Source organism: Onychostruthus taczanowskii, unplaced genomic scaffold (assembly GCF_017590055.1).
Source record: "Onychostruthus taczanowskii isolate IOZ18803 unplaced genomic scaffold, ASM1759005v1 scaffold25, whole genome shotgun sequence".
In the NCBI taxonomy this organism is placed as follows: Eukaryota; Metazoa; Chordata; class Aves; order Passeriformes; family Passeridae; genus Onychostruthus; species Onychostruthus taczanowskii.
In genome coordinates this window covers 11,103,636-11,127,137 of record NW_024499796.1, presented here as the reverse complement: position 1 = coordinate 11,127,137, position 23,502 = coordinate 11,103,636, and the positions used below count along the sequence as shown (strand labels likewise).

The window sequence follows — 23,502 nt, the reverse complement described above, 5'->3', positions numbered from 1 at the left end:
CTCAGGCTGCCATTTGTATGCCATTAATACTCACCACGGAAGCGAACTGAGGATTGTTGCAGCTATTCGGAACAAACTACTTCTGGTCACAAAGAAATATAATTTGGATGACACTTCAATCAGCACCTCACTGCTATCGTCTCCTGAATCTCCAGCAGAGGAGTTCCAGTACATCCGGGTATATGTAATCTAATTACTAATTGTCTTAACACACTGAGCAGCGCTCAGCTAGTGTGGGGGGCACAGGGAAGGCAGAGTATGCATTGTCATCCTCCTGCACCTACAGACAAATAAAAGTGAGAAGCCAGATGGTGGAGATCAATCGTATATATGCTAAATAAAACTTTCAGATTTTTTTAAGAATTGTTTCTGCTTGTTCTTTGTTAGGCTTCTCTGCTTAGAAAACATCCCTTTAAAGTCATAGAGTACCTGCAGCACTCACAGTAGGAACTTGAAAAAGAGTGTAATTCTATTATTTACATTATAGGAAATATGCCTTTCTGACCCTCCAGTGGTTATGACACTGGTGGATGGACCTACTGGAGACAGTGACAATATGATCTGTGTAGCATATCGGCATCAGTTTGATTTAATTAATGAGAGTACAGGGGAGTCCTATAGATTGCATCATGTTGAAACAAACAGGGTAAGTTTTCATCGTTGAAACTTTTTTTGCAAACCCCCACTGAGCATAGTTTTTTGCAGACTCAGTGCATGCTGTGCTGACTTCCTAGGAGTGTAATTTATGGATGTTCATGTGTGCTACTTTTTACTTCTATAACCGCTGCTTTAGGACACTGAGATATTTATTCCTTTTGGGATACATGATGATAACTCCCAAGAGAGGTAGTTATAACATATGATATTGGGAAAAAGCCTGTGTTTCAGGCTCTGGAATGTTGTTGTTGTCAAAAATTAATTTTTCTGCTTTCTTAGCCAGTAGTTAGCTTTTTGCTTTATTTTTGTGATATCAGTATTTTATTGTTAAAAAAAATTGCTTCAAAATAACTTCAGTGGTTGACCGCCAGTATCTTGTTCAGATTTGCCTATCTGCATGTAACTAAAATATTTATATATAGTTTATCATTCTATTTAAGAAACTGCTGTACAGTCAACTAATAACTGAATATCTATCTGTCTAGGACATAGGCGTAGGATTTAGGTAATGTCTTTGTTTTCAGAAAAAAAGTTCCAGTACAGTTTCTAAATAGGGATGTGGACATGTAGCTTTAGACAAATACAAAAAAAAAGGAAGATTTTGCATGGGTAATCTGTTGTTGTTAATGAGATAAGGGACAACTTTTTTCATGTGATGGTTCTTGATAAGTTTGGTATTTTTTTAAATCGTCTCTATTTTTATTTGGATCTGGTGATGAAGAGGTGCTCCTGGCATGGTTGATCAACTGTAAATGTCTCCACAGCACTGGGAATCAATCTTAATCTGGATGAGAAGGAACTAGAAGTAAAGAATGGGGTTGGAGAAGTACATCACCATTGCCATCCACCCATTTCTTTTCCACACCAGAATCCTTATTTTCTTTAGGAAGACAAATAAAGCAGACAATTAATATGAGCTGAGCTAGTGTTTTTTATAGTGTTGAAATGGGTTGCCTGCTTATTTCTGTGGACAACAGAGCAGCAATGGCTTTCAGTCACTACAAAAGACAGGTCAAAATGCATTTGGTATGATGTGTAAACTTTCAGGTTTTCTTAACGGTTCTTGACCTGCACAGTAATCTTAAATGAAGGAAAGTCAAAGAACTGCTGTTCATGGAATCAGTCTCTCAGCCTTCTCCCTGTCCAAGTAGTACATCTGGTTTGGGAAGCATTTGTCTAATGTAATCTGATGCATTTCACTAATAAGATCTCATTTCCTGAACAGATAACCTACTTTTTGTGGCTGTTTTGGTTTGGTTTTAATCTAAAAGACAAAACCAAAGTTGAATTTAGAGAATTTATGTAGCCTAATCTATGTAAAAAATACTGTGGTTTAACCAGCATTGCTTCTCAGTTTGTAAATTCAGACTGTTCAGTAATCCTTAGGTACATCCCTGTTGACCTCTGTAAATGTTAGTAGTTTTGAACCAGTAATTGTTGTATCTGATCTTTTTGCTAGTCATGATGTGCATTTGAGGATCACTTTTTGAAAAGAATTATCTTTAACATACCATGTTGATTCACAGCTTTGTGAAATCATCCTATTTCCCAAAATTTGTATTGCTAAATAAGTTATATGTTTTTATTGCTTTACACTGTGGTATGGTTATGAATGTTTGGTACTGTACAGAACCAAATACAAAGAAACTAATTTTCATCTTGAGAACATCCTGAAAATTGCATCACAAAAGAAGCTATTTTTATAATTTTTTTCTCTCTTTTTTTTTTTTCCTTTTATCAGTGGTTGTGCACTTACCCAGCTGATTGTATTGCTTGTTAGTCACAACCCAGTTGTAATAACCACAGTATCCTCTGTCTGTTTGTTAATCTTTTCCGTTATCATTGCAGGTTAATTTTGTTGCAGCTATTGATGTGTATGAAGATGGTGAAGCTGGTCTACTGTTGTGTTATAACTGTAAGTGTTTAGGGAAGGCCAGAAATGGTAATAGCTCAATCTACATATGTAAATCTTCTTTTATTGGAGTCTAGGTCTGTATCTGAAAATAAATGTTAGCGTTTCATTGAAAGTTTGTCAAAATACATTCTTTGGAACTTAAATGCGTTTTGGAGAAATTATTAATGCAAGTATTTTAGTCATACTAGCTGTTTTATAGATGTGCAGGTTATATGATTTGTGAAATCTTGGTGTCTGTAATAACCTATGTGCATAATAGTCTTCAAAGAATGTAAATTACATGAACATATGGCTACTTGAAGGGCAGAGAGATACAATTCTGCAGACACTGCTTTCTGAATTTTTCGTGCCTGTTTCTGTATCTGTAGACAAGTTAGATACCTGGTAACTGCTGAAACAGTAATACTTACTTTGTGAAATACAACAGCTTATTAAAACTTAGGTCTTTTATTTTGGTCTTTCTGGTGTGTTCACAGTGAAAGCAGCTTTTGCTTAGCTGTTTGGCTATAGAGGGACTTTTACATGAATGTTTGATTGTGTGCATAATGTCCTCCCTTCTGCAGAATCTCCCTATAAAATGAGTGGTGGTCGCTTACTGTGTAAAGTGATGGATGCTTCTTTTTTCTATTTTGCTGCAGATGTTTGTCAATACAGAAAGGTATATCCTTTCAGTGGAGGTTCTCCACTTGTGCAGCCATCAGCTTATGACTTCCACTTCAGCTGGAATCAAGTTCCTTATGCTGTTGGTAAGAAAATATCTCTTTTTAGTAGATGTTTTTTTTGCTACTGTTTTTGCCTGGAATTCCACCAGAGAATCTGGGAATAAGCATGTTATGTTCATGATGCCACTTGACTTAAGTTTCTGATAAATTTTGAAAAGTGAAGCCTTGGTAGCAAGTTCATCCTTTGTTGAACTTTTTTTTCCCTTTCTTTTATGTGTTTCTCATTTTCCATTCCCTCTATATTCTGCCAGGCATGAAGAGTGAAATTTTCTTCAGGCTCAATGTAGCTCGGTGTACACCAGTATGTTAGACAACACTTTTCATAAGAAAGGAACATGCCAGAAGAGGTCAAGAACAGTTTTCGTGGATAATCCAAGAAACATTTGCTTTAATCATTTTTCCTTGCCAAATAACTTCTATTTTGTTGCAGTCTGTGCTTTCCCTTATGTTCTTGCCTTCACTACTGATTCCATTGAGATCCGTTTAGTGGTGAATGGGAACTTGGTCCACACAGCAGTTGTGCGTGAGCTTCAACTTGTAGCATCAAGGGTAAGACAGAAAAATCACGTTTGACTATTTCTGTGGTATATTGGGATCTAATTAACATAAAAAGTTGCTGCTGCTAAAAACATAACAAACAAAACCGAAATACATGCTTACTTTATCTGCAATAATTTTTTATCTGTCTGCTCCTAGTTTATATCAAGGACAAAGAGAATCAGAAGATGGTTAAGAAAGTCTCACAGTACTAATGATGGGTTATTTGTCATTTCAGTCGGACATTTATTTTAAAGCTACTGCTGCAGTAAGTGGATCATCTGACAGCAGCTCTAAGGAAATGAGTTCAAAGAGTTCTCCTCAAACACCAACAGCTTATGAAAAGCCAGAATTATCTCTTCCTTCTCTAGAAGGTAATGTGATCTCTGATCGTTCCAACAGTTATCAAATCTCGCTGCGGCTGGTCTTATGTAAAGATGGTAAAAAAATGTGAGTTCCTGCCTGAAAGTGTGGAGGATAAGAGATTCTCTATTTTCCACACATATAAAGCACTCGGCTGAGCTTGTGCACTGTAGTAGCTTTTCTGAATACATGGTAGCATTGTTCTGAATAAATAAATTCTGTAGGCAGGGAGGAATTAAACCTCAATATCCTGATGACTCTTCCACAATGTGACCACGCGTCATAATGCAAAAAGGGCCATAAAATTGTGAGAAAGCTTGACATTTCACATACGCTATTCCTTTCATTAAAGGATAGCTGAATAACCACTGAATGGCTGAAGCTGTTTTTCAAAACAAAAGTAAGAAGCCTTGAAAAGCTTTGCACAGGCAATTTAGTGTAACATGATCTATGAATGGTCAATCCATAGTGTAACAATAAAGGAGAAGCAAGGGAGCGTCAACTAAATAATGGAAGATGTGTGTACACCTTTCTTCCTTAAATCTGCTGCTTTACTGTTAGCAGATAGGAAAAGGAGAAGGTAATCACAAATTTCTAATTTGATGGTAAGTTTGGGACTTTAGTTTGTTTTTCTTCTAGGAATTAGGAAAACATGGTACTTCGTGTTACCTAAGAGAAGGAGTCATAATTTGAATCACTTGGGATCCAGGCTCCAGTATGTTTGCAGTATTTTAAAACACACAGGAAATACTGCACAGAGTGCAGTGTAATAGTCAGAGTAGCAGCTGCAGGTCATAAAAATTCACTTCCTGGTTCCACTCCTGGTTCATCGTGTTGCCAAGAGTCAATCTTCTTTTTCTCTCTCAATCAAATTGGTTCTATTTCTTCCTTCCTTCTCCTAGCTTATTTGTATTGAAAGATTTCTAGAGCAAGAAAGAACTTTGTCATTTCAGTTAAAAAGTGCCCAGCTCAACAAGTATAGCTTGTATTTATAACTTTTCATTTGGAATTATTAATAACTGATTCTGTTGTGCAAGTGTAATGTTATTTTTTCTTTCTGTGTTTCAGGTGAAGTTCCATGCAAAAACCTGTACAAAATACCTCTCAGCAATCTGGTTGGGCGAAGCATTGAACGACCTCTGAAGTCACCTTTGGCTTCCAAGGTCATCACTACTACAGCGTCGAGTGGCATTACCTCTCTTCCAGTTACGCACTCACTACCTTTATCTCGTATGGAAATTAAAGAAATTGCAAGCAGAACACGTAAAGAATTGCTGGGTAAACTCTCCTCATTCCTCAGTGGCAATATATATGGCCAAACATATACTTTCTGATCTTTGCACCATCACGGGTAGGTTTGTAACATGCAGCTAGTATTCATAAATTATTAAAATTAAAAAAGGAAACTGTGAGGAAGCGTTATTTGCAAATAGTATAGCCATTGTCTGATCACGTATAAGATGACCATATTCTAAGCTAGGTAGAAATGGTTAGTAATGGAAACCAGCAACAGATACCTTAACCTTTTCATGAATACTTTGTTTTCTGTTGAAAGTATTAAGTCTTTTATTCCTTTATTGAGGTCTCTTGGATGAGCCTATACCCAAGACAGAAAGTGCACAGAAGCTGAAAAAGGTTTCTCGAAGACAGTCAGACCCTAAGCAGGGAGCTGTAAGATCGTCCAGTAGTGACAGGTAAATATACTTCAGAAAAGAGCCTAAGTTAGACTGTAAATATTTTCAGACTTGATTGCTTGTGCTTATCTCAGTTGGCATGAGGCCGACTGAAACCTATGTATATTCATGTGCATTTCGTGCTGATGTGTTTGTTGAAGTATCTGAGTACCATAAGTACTGAAGCAGTTACGCTTTTTGCTAAAGATATGTTAATGAGCAAGACAAGACGAAATGGCGTTTCATGGGACCTGCTGCAGCTAAACCTGTTACAAAGATTTGGACCACTGCAGTTGCACTGTGCAGACTCTCTCATTTTCTTTGTATGCTCCTGTGTTGCTATTTTCAGAATAAATTTTGTGAAGAAATACTGCAGCATATGTCTGTTTGTCACTCTCCCAAATTTGCCCTGAATCAGGACACCCCAGTGCCATTCTCTTGTTTTCATTGTTTCCATAACCTATGTTTGTGTAGAGTACTGGCAGAATACAGAATACTGGCAAGATAGAGGAGACTGAGAGTAACAAAACAAAAAATATCTTGCAGTGTGAAACTATATATATTTGAAATATTGATATATTTCCCTACTTGGAAATTATCTGGGTGAGGGCTTCATTAATACTGCCTTTTGATTATTTTTAGTAGAGTAAAACAGGAGGAAACTTAGTTGTAATAGTCTGTGTCTGTCTTTAGGATAACTTATTGAATCTAGAGGTAGCCATTGTTCCTTCCTGCCCATGTGTATTTTTTTAGTAACTTTTGTCTTCCTCTTTGCAGGATAATCTCAAGCTCGTTTGAAGGCTATTCTGAAACACGTCATTTTTCCACTAGTTCAGATCCTGATACTTCAGCAAACAAGGAGGAGAGCTCACCATCCACCTATCCATTTCAGCTGATTTCTTTATATGATGAAGACATCATTGACTTAAAATGAAGACACTTCTAAAACTTTTCTTCCTTACTTCACATTTTCTTACAGCTCTGTAAGCTCTATGGTAATGTCACAAAACACTGCTTCTGGTAGTAAAATGTGGCTGGAAGTACTGGTGATAAATCCTTATGGAACCCATGTTCTGGTTAGTACAGCCTGATTTTTCAATTTGTATATCTTTGACGTAGGTATGTTTTCTCAGTTAATGAAGCATTATACTTTTCATGGCATTCTAACAGTAGGTAATCAATGGGAGATTTAGGCTGAAACTGAAGTAAACAAAAAGTATTACTTGTTCTAAGCTTCTTATAATTTGACTCACCTAAATGACATGCGGCAAAGTTAATTGCTGTTATTACTATCATGGGTTGTTTTACAACAGTGTATGTCATGTTGGAAGAGGAATTTTACAACACAGACTACTACTTTTGTCTTTAAAAAACAAAACAACAACAACAAAAAAAAGGCTTTTAGGCAAGGTCATTTCAAACACTGGAGTCAGGCCCTAAATTGATGCATCTGTGGTATGTTCACTGAAGAATCAGGTGAGATATGAAGGTGGTGTTTCCTTGGCTCATTGTTTAGAGAAACTTGAAAACACTTCTGGCATGAAGAATCTCTGGGCAGAGAACCTTTCTATAGGACACACAAACTTGCAGAATATTTCTTAAAAATTGGAACCTGAAAAAACTAAAAAACCACAAACAAAAAATGCTGAAACAAAAACTCTGGTCCATCTACTGGAAAACTCCTATTGTAGTGCATCTGCAGATTTTTCCATTACAGGCAGAAAAGGCAACCCAAATTGTCCTTTGACTACAAAAAGATTCTTATGCAGAGATCACCATTAGCTGCTGTCTGTGCTTGCACCAACAGTATAAGTAATGATTTCAGATATTTGTATTTTCTAACTGGAGCAGACTGAAATTTCAGTGGTAATAAGGTCTTCTGTGATGAAACAATGATCTTGTCTCTTACTGTGTTAAAGGACAGGGGTTTATATTTAAAGTTTGATTTTTTTTTTTTAACCTTTTCCTCTAGAACACCTTTGCAAGGATTTTGTTTGGTCTTGTTTTTTTTTCATGAAAGCCTTTCTATATATGATGTTTTAGCTTTATCAGCAAGTGTTTCTTGTTCTAAATGTAGAAATACTTCTGTATCCTTGATTTTATTTCATAATACCACCCGTATGTCATGATTTCACTTTTATTCAAGCATGATCATCTGGAGATGCATGCCTTTTGCTGCCATCTGTCTGAATGTAAAACTGGTTTTGCAAAGTGATTTTTTTTCTCAGTTTATTGTATAATATGGCTGAATTGCTTCACTTAAGAGAATATGCAAGGTCTTATCTGGAAGCATAATTTCTTACTCTCAACTGGGGTAGCTAATCAACAGAAGAAGCAATATTTTCAGTAGTAATTAGTCTAGGAGCAGAAGGCTATTATTACTTTAGTGGGTTTTTGCACTCATAAATGTGTGGGGTGAACCTTAATAAGCATCTAAAAGGAAGTACCAGATTGAAGTATTTACCAAAACTTGTAATTATTTTTTGAGAATGTTGCTTGCAGAGATTGTGTTACTTTACCCTATCCTTATTTATTTGGACAGTTAAGGTTAAAAGAAAATCAATCTGAAAGTACCACATGGTACTTATTTTCCTGGAAGCTGTAAACACTTCTGAGTCCACTTTTGGGGTCACTGCTGACACTTACGTATTTTAAAAAGGAACAGCTTTTTCCAAGAACAGCTCTCTCAATGTAGTATTTGATTTCTGGTTTGTGCCTATTTTTGAAGACTGTACCAGTGTGTTGCAAAACTGGGGCTTTAGTTAAAATTTTAACTGGAAACTTTGCTTTAACCTGTTCGGATACTGGATTTTAAATATACTGCAGATGTTCACCTGTGCTATCACAGCATGATTTAAAATTATTAACTATTGTTTGATAGCAGTTGAAACAATACATGGAGATTTTTAAACTTGTTTTGAAGAATCTGAGCAAACACATACTTAGGTATCCTGAAAGACTAGCCTTAGAGATGAAGCACCAGGGAGAACAAGAAGAATGATAAAAGCTTGACAGAAAGCTTGACAGCTGTCTATGATGGTAGTCAGAATGCATATAGATACAGCATTTGCATTATATCCGAAACATGATTATAGAAGAAAGGGCTATAAAGCAAGTTATTTTCTTGAATCAGAAGTGCAGCAGTGGCTGTAAAGTATTACCATTAATTAAGAGAGTGTTGAGGGGGTGAGAATGTGTATGTGTGTCTGTGTGTGTGAGTGTGAGAGAGAGAAAGACCCTTTGCAGGTTTGCCTGTAATTACAGCATTGATGACATTTAGCAAATGAACTATAAGGAGTACAGATACTGGATTACTGAAGCACAATACCATATCATACTGGCTTCATGGTACATACCTGGAACAGGGTATTGGTATCATTTGAAAAGGGAAGCCCAGCAACTGCATCATCCCTGCCCATCTGCTCCAGCTCCTTTTATGCTATAGCTTGACTTAATGGGTCTGGTACAAGCTACTAAGCAACTGGGAACACTGGGAACTACCAGACCTTAGACTGTTGCTCATATAGGAGAGGAAGGAGCTGAATCCTGGAAAAAAAATTAATGTCTTCATTCTTAATGTATCCAGTAAGTGCCTTGTTAAGTTTTTGCTTCTGTACTTAGAGTGTTGTAGAGGGATAATATCTAATGTGGCAAAAGAAGTAGAGAGTGATAGAACATTTTGTTTGGGTTATGTGACACCTAGAGTTGGTAGCTGAAGCTTTACAGTCATGTATATGTAGTTTACTACCTAGTTACTGTATGACAGCAGCCCAGAACATAGGTAGAAGGCAGAGAACATGGAAATAATATTCCAATTTTATTTGCCACAAGCCACAGGAACCAAATTCTGTGAAGTTCTTTATCACATTTATTGTATCAAAAAAAAAAAAAAAATTACTAACACAATAATGTGAAATTGCTAGTGTACACAACCTTGTACCACGATGTGGCTTGAGTTTTTAGTAGTCTGAACAGACAACTATGATTTCCATGTCTCTTCTCTATCTCAAAACATCATGCTTACTATTCAGTCCGCTAATTAAAATCTAGAGGTAGTTGGTGGTATTGATACTGAAGCTCTTGTGCATCATTTATAAAGGGCAAAGTTCTTGCACACCTGCGGAACCTCTCCTTCTTAAGACTGGCGTAAGGTGACAAGGCTTGTTGGAAGGCTGCTGGGATGGCTATTGTGTCGTTTACTCCAGCATTGGAGCCATGTTGTTTGCCCTCTGTTTTTCCAGCATGTGCATGCATATACTCTCTAAAACTTAAAAAGTAGTTTTGGGCACAAATTGTAGCCATGTCCACTGTAAGCACAACCCTTTCTCCTTTCACATCAGATGTTCAAGCTGCCTGTAGGCTACATTCTTGACGCTTGCTGACCATCTCATGGTTAGGAGAAAAGATCATCTTTGAATCTACTATGTAAGATGGGTGTTGTTCTGATCGGAAAACAGAAAAATGTTGCTACAGATGGACAGAAGGAAGGAATTATTTCCGTGAAGGAAGAATTGTTACCAGATTGAACACTTGCCATCACGCTAAGTTTAACTGAAGGCCCATTCTGGACTCTTGGCTAAGTTTTGCAAGAAATACTTTCTGTCCCAATGTGCTGCATTTGTAGGCAGCAGTAGGGTTCTTACCTCCTTCTGGCTAAATGGTGTTGGTCACCACTTCATCCCTGTGCCTTAGTGTGACTAAATTATAAGAATGTCATTTACATTGGTGCAAGCATTAGATTGTACCTGTGTGTTCTGACCAGCATGGTTAATGATGCATGGAAACACAAAATAGTTGAGGGTAGAAAGGACCACCACTATGTTATCATGTATTTCATTACACACACCTGTGCACCACCATTCAAAAATCTGTTCAAAATGGATATGCAAGATTTTGGGCTACTTGTCATCTTTGTCATGCATTTGAATTACAGCAAAACCATCACCACAATTTTGAAGTGTGACTAGAACTTAAGAACCCCCAGACACATGAGCTAAGTTAATTCACACACTCACAATATGGAGCCCTTAAGGCTTTGATGAGCTGTTTGCAAGGTCCCTAAAGCCCTCTTTGGGCTTTAGAAACCAGTACAGAGTCATTTTTGTTCAGTTCCTTATTCTAGTGGCAATCCAGTACACATAATATTTTACAGGTGTTCAGAAGTAATGAAACGCTTCCACGGTAGCAAGAGAACTGCTCTCTAGGTTCAGTGAATGCACGCATACAATCAGTTTCCTGGTTTGCAAAGAAGTAAGGCCTGTTCTGGTTATAGTCCTTTACTAGTTTGGGGGTGTGGCAGGGATTCTTGTTTGTTTTGGGTTGTGTGGTTTCTGGAGGCTGGCGGTATGGGCAGGTTTTTTGTTGGTTTGTTGGTTGGGATTTTTTTTTCAGGTTTTGGAGGGGGTGTTTGGCTGGGTTGTTTTTTGGTTGTTTGTTGTTTTGTTTTGTTTTTTTTTTTGGTTGGTTTGCTGTTGTTTTTCAATGCATAACATACATGCAAGTATGCACCTGGAATGATCAGCAGGTTTGTTCTCTGCCTTCATGTGATTATTTCTATAAATGTGCATGTATTTGTAATTGATAAATTCAAATTGAATTTTTTAGTATTTGACAGTAAACTGAATAAATATTTAAACAGTACTTAAGAGGGCAGGGAATTGGTAACGTTATTGCCTAACTAGTTACATATGGTTAAGGTTGCTACTCCTGACATATATTTTGTGCTGTTCTAAGTATATTTGACCAGTAACGGGTAGCTCAAACATGTTTTTCTAAAGGTGTGGGTCTATAACTTGTCCTTGCAGATGCAGCGGCTTTTCCAGAGCTGTTGGTTTAGTCTGCATTTGAAATATATAACCCTTTTCATTTGAATTTCGTTTTTAATATATATACATATATAGGTGTATATATATTTGTAATTTCTACTGTAAATTTTCAGGGATTAAAAATCCTAAGGAATTTAAAGTAATGGGATCGTAAAAGGCAGGGGAAGGGAAAATCCCATCAGCAAGTGATAAGGTATTTCCAAATAATTTCTGTTGCCTTCTGTGTATGAAAATGGGTATCATGCTATTTTCATTCTTAACAATTCGATGTCACGGTTCATATGCACAGTGCTTGCTTATTCTGTTAAAGCACTTGTTTTATCAGATAGGCTTAATCTGTTTTTGTGAAGGACTAATTTATACTCTGGGAACCTAATATTAACAATATGGGAAGGCTCAAGAGATTGTGCAGCAAACATCTGTACTTGCATGCAGGTTAGAAAGTATTTTTACTCTTATTACCTGAGCACAGCAACTTCACCAGCCTGTATACTGCTTAGCTGCTTCACTTTGTTGCTGACCTGTAACTAACTGACTCCTCTTTGCTACTGGAAATTGTGGTACTAGCATCTGACTTGAAGAGAAATTTGAGATAATTTTCTGTATATTTACCTGGTCGAATGGAAAATGTTATGTAGAGGTTTATGCAGAGCATTATCAATCTAGAATGTCAGTTTAATTGTCTTTGAATGGTAGCAGACTGCTTTGTAATTTCATAATGGCATATTGTTGCTATGTTTGTGATCAAAGACTCTTTACCATTGGTCCTAAATGCTGATGTATAACCATTGTTTTTAATGTCATGTGATAGCATGCATGGTTTGTATTTTAGATACAACATCCAAATAGAAACAGTCCTATCACATCTGAAACTCTTTTAAGTGCTATTTATCACCTTTGTGAAGAAGAAACATTATTGATTTCTTCATCTGTAATAAACTATAAATTTGACCCCACCTGTTTCTTTCACCTGTTTCACACACACAGGACTAATGACTTTCAAATTTGCAAAGTAAAAAGATGAGAAATCAAAAAGACAGGATGTAGTACAGAGCACTGCTTTTTCCATTGGAGTTTTCTGAAATGCTGTATCATGCCTATGAGATTGCTGTTTGTGTCTTAAGCTTTAGCCATCTTTGATAAAAGACATAATCTAGCTTTGGTTTATGTTTCCAGGCATCTTTTAGACTTTTGGAGACCTGCTTCAGTTGGGAATCTTTACTTTGTAAACTAACACTACAAAAGAGTTTTTCTCCCTTTCTGGCTAAGTGTGTATTCTTACTGTTTCCAAGACCTTGCAATTCCTTTTGAAAAAGCAGTCGTGTTTCCTGAAGTATCAGAGACATTCTCTTAAGAGTACAACCCTTCTTGTGATTTAAATGCATTCCTAGCCACCTTGACAAAAATAGGAAAAAAACCTTAAATCCATGAAAGCCAAGAATTCATCTCCATTTGAGATTAAGACTTAATTCTGTGGTCAGAATTAACGGAAATAACAGCCACGCAAACATCAAATACTGCAGTCTGAAACTAACATTACCCAGGTTACGTCGTGCACCATAAGGAAAAGCAAGGAAATTTTATTTATTTATAAAATTAGATTTTATTTTACATCTTAGAAAAAAAAATATACTGGTCCCAATACAATTAATATACTCACATGGCCATTACAGTCAGTACACCAGGTTAAAAGAACACAGGAACTGAAGAAATGAGAGCAATTCACGATGCTTACTATAAAATCCCGAAATTCTTTGGACCAAGGCAAAGGCAAAACCTGCAATTACAAGGTGAAAAGAATAAATGCAAGTAGGAAAAAGTAAATTATGTCCAAATTAATCAAGTAAGGGGGATGCAGTTTTCACGTTAGATTTGTGCATGGTTCCACCAACACCGTATCACTGCCAGAAGGAGAGAGAATACTTGATTTTAAGTCAGTATGATAAACACTAGTGCATTTTTCATCATAATAATTACAGGAATATTCTTAACAAACAGAACTTGCCAAAGCCTCGGGCACGAGTCGGAAGCGGCAGAGCCCAGCAGGCAGCGGGATTCCTCAGCAGCCATGTCTCGCCTGTGGGAAGCCTGTGTCGGCGCGCGCGTGCGCGGCGGCCTCTCGCCGGGGGGCGCTCCGAGCGGCAGCGGGCCGGCGGAAGCGGCGGGGCACGATGACGTTGGGATGCGCCGGAAGTCGCCTGATGGTGAGAGCGACGGGTCGGGGAGCGCCTTCTCTCCGGTGCCGGCGGTTCGCCCAGCGCGGGCTTGGCCCAGCCCTCCCCTCCCTTCAGCGCCGAGCGGTCGTGAGGCCCTGGTCTCGTCTTGAGAGTAACCCTTCTGTCGTGGGTGCCTGCAGATTGTGGCGTGGGCTGCGGAAGTGCTGAGAGCCGGTCCTGCCGTGGGAGCGATGGCCGCAGGGAAGCACCCGGCCGTGCTGGACTCCGGGAGTCCGCGCAAGCCGTGGCGACTGCCCGCCGACGGACACCCCGCAGCGGGCTGCTACCTGAGGTGAGCGACGCGGAGCTATCGGCAGCAGCGGCGCTGAGTCTGCGGTCCTCGCCGTGCTTTTTGCGTGTGGAGGTATATGGGGAGCGGGCGGGGGGAGCGGATGGGGCTGGCTGCGTAACACCTGGAAAAGAGGCTCGAGCACCGGTTTCCGCGGCCTCATAGCAGCCCTTAATTTCAGTAATAGCTTCACGTACTGAACACAGTAAACGCCTTGGGGCTCACGGAGTTTTTATTCGTAGCCGGCCTATTAGAATTTTTTACTTGGTTTAAAGAGAATACATGCCTGTTTCAACAGCAACTGTATTCACTGCCATATGTGCTGAGGAAAGCCGGTAAGTGCTGTCTGCAGTAAAAGTTACTGTAATGAATCAACATAGTGATTTAATAGGAGCGGCTGCTTCTGTGCATTTGACATCCAGAACCTTCTTGTGCGTTTTATCAACAATTGCATGCCATGTGCAGCCTTTTACATTGGCAACTATAATTTTCTGTACTCCTGTGCCCTGTTAAGAGGTGTACTCTAAGATCTTATTCTATGATGGTAAAGTGTCTGTACAGAAATAAACATGCTGTTGAGTCCCACTCAGATACCTCAGTTCTTTCAGTTTGGGAGTGCTGTGAAATTCAGACAGTTATCTAATGAATTAGACCTTCCAGAGAAAATAAATGTATGTTATTTTTTAACTGTTTACCTGATGTTTATCTTCTTAATCAATGGTCCCAGGTCACTGAAGGAACTTGAGATGTCACAGGATAGTATAAGTGCTTTCAGGGGGTGGTATTCAATTTCACAGTTAAGTCTCAGTGGAAATAAACTGAGAAAATAGGAAAGAAAAAAAAAAAAAACAACAAGATTTTTAAAATGCATTTAGGTTAAAGTGGTGCAGACACGTCAAAACTGGTGCTACACCAGCGCAAGTTCAGGTCTTTACATGGGCCAAGTAGAAAGATTAGAAAGACTTAACGTATCCTCCAACACAGTTTGTCAGACATCTCTGTGTACTTTTTAAAAAACTAACTAGTTACCTGCTTTGTATTTAAAATAGTTCAGGAGGAAGGTATGAGTAAATTATGTTAGTAACTAGCTTATCGCTCTGCTTTTGTGGTTTTTTTTTTCCTTTTATCAGAATAATCCATGAGTAAACTCTAAGACAGTGTTTATTTGCTGTAATGGGTATAAAATGTAAACTAACCCCTACTTTATTGGACTCAGAATTTGAAAGTGTTAATCTAAAACAAGAAATATGTTAACATTCATAATGAATGCTAACATTCACTAGCTACATACAACTTACTTGTAAGTCTGCTGTGGGACAAATGATAGTTCAGGGTGCATGCAAAGGCTTAGTCCTAATCTAAAGAATATTTTAAAATGCATTTGGTCGCTTCAATCTATGTGTTAACATGCCATTTGGAATACTTATGTACCAGTAATGAAGTTGTGATTCATACCTTATTTTCTGAACGGAACTAATACAGTATTTTGATGTATCACAGGTAAATTTTTCCATAACCTTATGGAGAAAAAGGACTTTGAAGCATGGCTTGATAACATTTCTATTGCATTTCTTTCTCTGACGGACTTGCAGAAAAATGAAACTCTGGATCACCTGATTAGCTTGAGTGGAGCAGTCCAGCTCAGGCACCTCTCCAATAATCTAGAGATTCTACTCAAGAGGGACTTCCTCAAACTTCTTCCATTGGAACTTAGTTTTTATCTGTTAAAATGGCTTGATCCGCAGACCTTACTCACATGTTGCCTCGTCTCTAAGCAGTGGAACAAAGTTATAAGTGCCTGTACAGAGGTGTGGCAGACTGCGTGTAAGAATTTGGGTTGGCAGATAGATGACTCTGTTCAGGATCCTCTGCATTGGAAGAAGGTTTACCTAAAAGCTATTTTAAGGATGAAGCAACTGAAGGACCACGAAGCCTTTGAGACATCCTCTTTAATTGGACACAGTGCCAGAGTATATGCACTTTACTATAAAGATGGACTTCTTTGTACAGGTAGGAAGGACGGACAACTTGGAAGTCTTAAAATTCTTTGTTTTCTCTTCCCCCTCATAAGATTAATGACAATTTGCTTTTCTTTTACCGGACAAATTATATTCATAGTGTGAATACAGATGATGATTCAAAATTACTTATTTTTTCAAGTTTTTAAACATCTGTTGTACTAATAAACTCATTAGTCACTTTACTAAGAACACAAGGAGACTGATGACTTTGTTGGATAAAGAAATAGTAACAGTAGGCATCATTGTCCCTGCCAGTGGCACGGTGGTTGGAATGAAATGATTTTTAAGAGCCCTTCCAATCCAGATTGCTCTATGATTTTGATCATGCTGTTACTGTAAGTAAGCCCATTTGAGAAGTACAGATATGTTCGCTGTCCTCTTAGACAACAGCTTTCAATTAAAAGGACTTCGGGCTTGTGAGAGAACTTCCGTCTACCAGAGCATGGAAGAAAAAGTCATATCTTCTTTGAAACAAGGCTGTAAGCCTAGGAACTTTCAGTTCCTAACGTAAGTGTTTTATGAAGTGCTGTAAAACTAGATTTAACCTTGCTACTAGTCTGACTCGCACGTAATTTCAGCTTCCTCTCTGAAGAGATTTCAATATTTCAGTTTGAACTTAAGTTACAGATAGAACATAAATGAAGCCTTAGTATGAAAGAATAATAACAGAGTTACAGTGAATCGCTGTCAGAACATGTTCCAAGGATTTTCCAATCATTTGGAACGACAGTGTTATTCTCAATATAAGTTGGGAATACTGACTTCAGTCAGTCATTTGTTGGTACATTAGGATACTTGCTAGAAGCCAACAACTAGATTCTAGCCAGTCTTTCACTTACCTACTCAGCAGTGAATGTCATACACAGAAAACAGCATTATCAAAACTTTCTGACAACTTTTCTACTGAAACCCCCAGGAGAAGAAGCAGATGTAAGGAGTCCAGGGTTTTATTTTGCTCTCCAAAGCTAGCAATTGAAAAAAGAGGAGCTTCAGGCAGAGAAAAGAAAGTGGCAGGATATGAGGCCTGCTATTCACCTATATTTCAAGGTTTGCTGGAACCCTTTCCTTCCTGGAAGAAACTAAAGCTTGCAGTATAGTCAGTGGCTCTGCAAACCTGAGTAATGTGTCACGTGAACTTCCATGCATCTGTTTCAATAGACACTATCAGTCAGAGGTAGTGCTAGAATCTACCAATCTTGCATTTATCCTGTTGTTTTATATTCTAGGATCAGATGACTTGTCTGCAAAACTGTGGGATGTAAGCACAGGTCAGTGCATATATGGTATCCAGACACACACTTGTGCTGCAGTGAAGTTTGATGAACAGAAGCTTGTAACAGGATCTTTCGATAACACAGTAGCCTGTTGGGAATGGAGCTCTGGGGCAAAGACACAGCATTTCAGAGGACATACTGGTGCAGGTATGTTGAAATTTTAAAATTGTAATTTCACCAGTGAAGTAACATACCTCGTCATCAAACAAAATATAATTTAAGTTAGCTTTTTGTGCACTAGCTTTTTTGGTTTGTTCAGCCTCTGTTCTCTGTCACCTGAGTCCCCTCAGTTCCCATCGACAGGGAAAGTGACCAGAACAGATATACACTTGTCCTTGAATATGCTAAAGCTTAGCCATTTTGCAATTGCATGGAAGTAACAATAAATGCCATGGTTATTCAGTAGCTTCAAGTCTCAAAGAGGTGCAAATCTTAGGTAGCAGGGCATACGTGGCCATGGCCATTTTTTTCAGTTCCCACACTGGACATGTGCTTAAAACTAAGAGCAAAATAGGACCTGGGAATTTGTATTTGCATTGCCCTCATAATTAAATTATTTGTCGTGTACTTAGAAATACCCTCAGCTCAGCTGTAGGTTTTTTTTCCCTTGTGTTTATAAAATACACTAATCCTGTGGAATTGTCTTACTAAAATTCTGGAAATAGGAACCAGCTTAAGTTATACTTTGCTACAATCCAGCCATAAAGGAACCACTGATATACATACTCTTAATTTGGGCAAAAAACCACAGTAATTTCGCAATGTAAACTTAGGCATCCAGAGCAACAATTCATTTATATAGTTCAAGAACAATTAAAGATGTAGTAGCATATGAATTTAGAAACTGCTGAATTCATATAGATCCTACTAGTGTCTCAGAGAAGAATGCATGCATAGAGACTGGTAGTCCTTATTTAGTTCCTTCTTTGCTTGAAGTTTTTAGTGTGGATTACAATGATGAACTTGATATCCTGGTTAGTGGCTCTGCAGACTTCACTGTGAAAGTGTGGGCCTTATCAACAGGAACGTGCCTGAATACCCTTACTGGACACACAGAATGGGTCACTAAGGTGGGAATATTGATTTATAATTAATCTCACACATTTATTTCCACTAAATTTGTAACATGTTCTAAATTTTTATATCCTAATCCTGCATGTAGGTTTAGAATCTGAAGAACATCTGGAAATACTACAAAATAACATTTCAACAGAAAAAAAATTTAAGCTGTAATTAAACCTTTCAGACCATTGAAGGTATTTCAATTCCAAAGCAGCTGGGCTAATACTAGGAAGCAGTGTTTTGATTCAAAGACTGAATATAAACTGGTTCTGAAAGAAGAACGGCTTTAAAAGTTATGTAAAAAATCGGATGATCTTGATGACAAAAATCTGATCATGAAACAATATTTTTCCTCTGGTTATTTCAGAACTTGAAAGATGAGGGGTGTGACTGTACAGGTGAAGCATGTATGTTTGCTTATTAGTACAGTAAACTATCACTAGTAGGAGCAAGAGGAGTGTAGTTTTCCTTCAGTTGCTAAAAAGCATTTGTACTGCCTTTATTCATGGGTATACACTATGCAGGTGGTCAGTGAAATGAAAAATGCAAATGAAAATTTGTTTATTTAGCAGCATCAACATAAATCATTACTATCCTTCAATTACAGGTCGTTTTGCAGAAATGCAAAGTCAAATCTCTTATGCATAGTCCTGGGGATTATATTCTCCTAAGTGCAGATAAGTATGAAATCAAGGTATGTACCATATATCATGCATGTATTGTTTTGGTACATTGGGGAAAAAAAAGTTTGAGTGATTTGCTGTTTACAAACAATAGAAGGATTTAGTTTTTCCCCACATTTCCCACTTTAGAGGCTGCTTGCAGACCATGAAACTCTTTGGAAGCTAATTTTTCAATGCTTGCCTTAGCATTTAGTTTTAAATTATAGCTCTACAACAATGGTAATGCAAAGAATCTGTGCTTCCAGGTCATGTCAGTGAAGCAGGTAAATGGAAATTCTGTTACTGTTGGGGACTTCGGTGTTTGAAAGTACTGTAAGTTTGTGGCTATAGAAGTGCTTCATAACTGAAGCACTGTTACATTTCTGTCCCAGTTGGATGGTTGATTTCTTTTTTCTTTTTTTTTTCCCCATTCTTTAAAGTAACCATTTTTCACTGGGAATTTTTTAGGCTAGAAACAACATGTGCTGCACCAATACTCTGAGATAAGTCACTTGAAGAATTGATGTTTGTACATGAAACAGATAAATATTTCTGAAAAAAAACTCACGCACACATTTACCTGATGCTTAAAAAGAGACTGTGAGGCTTGCTCTATTTATATAACAGTTTATAATGTGAATTTTTTATGGGTTATAATGTGAATTTTTTATGGTCTTAAACTGTGTTTTAATTGTAGATTTGGCCTATTGGAAGGGAAATAAACTGCAAATGCTTAAGAACACTGTCTGTTTCTGAAGACCGCAGCATCTCCCTACAGCCCAGGCTGCACTTTGATGGTAAATACATAGTGTGCAGTTCAGCACTAGGATTATACCAGTGGGACTTTGCCAGCTATGATATTCTCAGGTAAACTGTTCAGTTTAGGATTCAGTCTTCATTAAATAAAAAAGAAGTAATTTACCAGTTTTAATAACTTACCTTAAATGTGGACCAAAAGAATCTTGAATAAAATCCTGTAAACATTTTGCTTTACACATATCGAGTGGTTTAATTCTAATTTTGTCATCTGATAATATGAATCATTTCATTGCTGTTTTGGTTTCTGGCCACATGCTAGTTCTCTTCCATATTTTCATTCTGTAAGCTGAAGTGTTTCTGTATAGACTTATACCAGACTGCAATACTGTAGTTGTGAATGTGGAGATGTAGTGATACAGAGCTAATGTTACCATGGAGACTGCTATACAGAGAACCAAGCAGGAATTTCTGGGGGTTCTTTGATGGGACAAGAAATTAAAAAGACTCTTTTTCCTTATAGCACTACTGATCTGTCACTCCTTCTAATGTTGTGGAATGACAGTGAAATCTTATCAGACTGCAATAAGTGACCAAACATGACGGCATCCCATTTCCACATAAAGAATCAGGCTGTATGAGTTGGAAATGGTGGCATCAAAGAGAGTAACTAACTAAAGAAAAAAAAAGCATTTTAGAACTTCTAGCAGACTTCTTAATTCAAATCGCCTGAATAATTGTGGATATTTGAAAGATCTCCAGAAGTGCTTCTTATGAGTAAGAGGTGAAATTACTCTGTTATTCTTAGTTTACCCTCCCATCTTTCAAAACAGAAAGATGGTCTCTTACTGCTGAGAGCAGATTTTCATCCCCACACATTTTTCTGCCTCAGTTCTTTATGTAATGGTATGATCAAACATGCAGGCAGTCGTGGAAGACTCAACTCTTCCGTTTCTGTTCCAAGTTTTATTTATTAAGGGGAGACATCATAAAGGTGTTGGGGAACTTTTGATTTCTCCCCATGGTTAATTTAACATAAAACATCAGTATAACAGCACTCTAAGGACCAGTCTTGGATGATTTATCTGACCTGCTTATCACAAGAAGGCATGTCTATGTTTTACTTCTGCCTTTTACAGGAGTGATCAAAAGAATATTAACAGCTTTTACCTCTTAGTGCAAAGATATTGAGGCATGAAATCCATATGGAAATTTACTGTTAAACACAAGTATATTTGCTCTTTCATTTGTATGTGGAAATGGCTGTTTTGTTTTTTTTTTCTTGTACTCTGGAGAATAATCCCTTTCAAACTTTAGCCTTCACTTATGTTCAGATGGGTCTGTCCTGAATGCATAAAGTCAGAAGTGAAACCACAGGCCTGACTGTGGCTAAGTGTTCAGTTGCTTATTTTGAAAGATTTGCATCCAGTTCTTTCTAAATTACTTCATAATGATTAATTTAGACACATTTTTGTAGACACACAGCATTTGCTTTAGTAATTCAAGCTCATGACAACATTGTAAGGGAGATTCTAACACTGTTTTCTTGTTTTCTAGGGTTATCAAACCTCCAGACTTCTCAAATGTGTCATTGCTGGGCTTTGGAGAGATATTTGCTCTACTGTTTGACAACAGATACCTGTATATAATGGACTTGAGGACAGAAAAACTGATAAGCCGCTGGCCTTTACCAGAATATAGAAAGTCAAAGAGAGGTTCAAGCTTCTTGGCTGGTGAAATGTCTTGGTTAAATGGACTAAATGGCCAAAATGATACGGGCTTGGTTTTTGCCACCAGTATGCCAGACCATAGTATCCATTTGGTGTTATGGAAAGAACATGGCTGAAAAGCTCAGCATACAGAATCTTCAGGAATTTATGGCCTATCAGCAGTGTGTCTATAAAATGAGACTTTGCATGAACCAAAGTTGCACATCCAATGGTATCATCATCATGCAATGCACAATCATTTACTTTTATGTGGGCATTTGGGAATGGGTTGTTTTGGAAATAATGCAATGCAGCATGCTAACAGTATTCACCACAAATTTTTGTCTATATTCATGTTTAAATATACCTATTTGGGCTCTGAAGTATAGCTTGTAATGTTTAAACCATTCAATCTACTACCAAGTCTGAAATCAAGTTGTGCTTGACCTGACTTCTGACCTTTTTTTTGTTGTTGAAACAGAAGGTGAAGCTACTGTTTCAACAACAGCTACTGAACCATAGGCTTTTGTACATCTAACAGCAAATACTGGTTGCAGTGCATGGCTGCTTAACAAAAATGAGAAAACAGCAAACCCTCTCTCTCTCTCCAGAATCTTTCTCTTCAAAATGTTTTTCTATATGATAGCTTTAAATACTTAGCCTTTGAAACAGAAGAATCAAACAAGTCCTTTAACAAATATTTGTCCACATTTTTGTGCTATTTGACATGTACTTAAAAGTTGTACTTACATCACATGCTTTAGAAATGCTTTAGGTTGACCTACCTTCCTTCCTGCCTTCCCTCCCTCCCGCCTTAATGTCATTTTTCTTTACACAACTTGAAAACATGAGTTTTCATGAAAATTGGTTCATGCCCTTGAAAAGACAAAAGTGTCTAGCGTTACTAGTGGGATTTTTTTCTTCCCACTATTCAAGGAGACCTGATTTCATACTTAATACTGAATGAAGGCCACAATTCCCAAATGTATGTGGTATGAATTACACCAGTGAAGGAGAATTCTCATATGCAAGAATCAGTATTTGAGTATGCTGTAGGAGTTGCTTAAAGTCACAGTGGAACAGTCTCTTAAATACAAGGCCAGACTCCTAAGCAGTCAGTTTTTCCACCTTTACTCACATCAATTTACATTGAAAAATGTTGTCTGTTCTCAAGGATTTTATCAACCAGAAGCCAAATTCACAACTCTTAATTCAAATTGCACTGTGTGGGGCATAAATGATGAGCTCACAAAAGTGAGCTTTTGTTATCTCACTCCTAAGTGAAGAAAGCTTCTGTGAGAAAGAATGTTTTCAGTAACTTAACTTCAATAATTTGTTTTGAAACCCAGTTCTCATCATTCTTATTGTGGGAGTAACATAACAGTATCATTATGATGTGTGCTTCTGAAGGAACCACCTATGCAGCACTGCGTTAACTTTGAAAGATTAAATTGAGGCGTGCCAGCCAGAAATGTCCTTGTTTCCAAATCAGCAAATTAGAAAAACTTGGTTAACTACTTCTTTTAGTGACCTTGATTATACAGAGTGGTGGAGTGCAAGATGGCTGAGAAACAGACCTAAGCTGAGCCCTCTAGATGGGAAAGTGGTGGGCATGGGATGGGGAGGCACCGCTATTGTCTCCAGCTAACTAGTAAACTATAAAGAAAACTGTGTCAGACTGATTTTGGCATCTTGCAGCAAGACAACGGTCAATGGTTCTTGTGACAAGAGGAATTCTCCACAGTGAGTTTAGTTTAAGACTGAAACAGGTTGCCTAGCCTTCCTAGACAAAGCCCTGTGCAACTCCCTGTAAGCGGAGTT

At 37.8% G+C, this 23,502-nt stretch overlaps 2 protein-coding genes across 7 annotated transcripts in view; both read left to right on the top strand.

Moving 5' to 3' along the window:
• Positions 1-12,648, top strand: part of GARNL3 (GTPase activating Rap/RanGAP domain like 3) — a 30,575-nt gene extending 17,927 nt beyond the window's left edge. For all 3 annotated transcript variants that reach the window (XM_041406366.1, XM_041406367.1, XM_041406368.1), the window contains 9 exons: positions 6-178; positions 488-646; positions 2,506-2,572; positions 3,211-3,318; positions 3,725-3,843; positions 4,070-4,205; positions 5,263-5,472; positions 5,777-5,888; positions 6,645-12,648. In XM_041406366.1, the coding sequence (XP_041262300.1) occupies positions 6-178; positions 488-646; positions 2,506-2,572; positions 3,211-3,318; positions 3,725-3,843; positions 4,070-4,205; positions 5,263-5,472; positions 5,777-5,888; positions 6,645-6,801 (1,241 nt within the window). In that variant the 3' untranslated portion in view covers positions 6,802-12,648. The remainder of the gene's footprint in view (positions 1-5; positions 179-487; positions 647-2,505; positions 2,573-3,210; positions 3,319-3,724; positions 3,844-4,069; positions 4,206-5,262; positions 5,473-5,776; positions 5,889-6,644) is intronic.
• FBXW2 (F-box and WD repeat domain containing 2) lies at positions 11,851-22,064 on the top strand. 4 transcript variants are annotated; one of them, XM_041406378.1, is made up of 9 exons: positions 11,851-11,885; positions 13,691-13,896; positions 14,049-14,200; positions 15,790-16,207; positions 17,445-17,639; positions 18,429-18,562; positions 19,162-19,248; positions 19,914-20,083; positions 21,530-22,064. In XM_041406378.1, the coding sequence occupies exons 2-9, from the start codon at positions 13,761-13,763 to the stop codon at positions 21,816-21,818; spliced, it is 1,581 nt and encodes a 526-aa protein (XP_041262312.1). In that variant the 5' UTR covers positions 11,851-11,885; positions 13,691-13,760; the 3' UTR covers positions 21,819-22,064. The 4 variants fall into 4 exon arrangements, with proteins under 4 accessions (XP_041262312.1, XP_041262311.1, XP_041262313.1 ...); XM_041406377.1 differs by having other exon boundaries at positions 14,049-14,272; XM_041406379.1 differs by lacking the exons at positions 11,851-11,885; positions 13,691-13,896 and having other exon boundaries at positions 13,905-14,200; positions 15,698-16,207.
• The last annotated feature ends 1,438 nt before the right edge of the window (positions 22,065-23,502 follow it).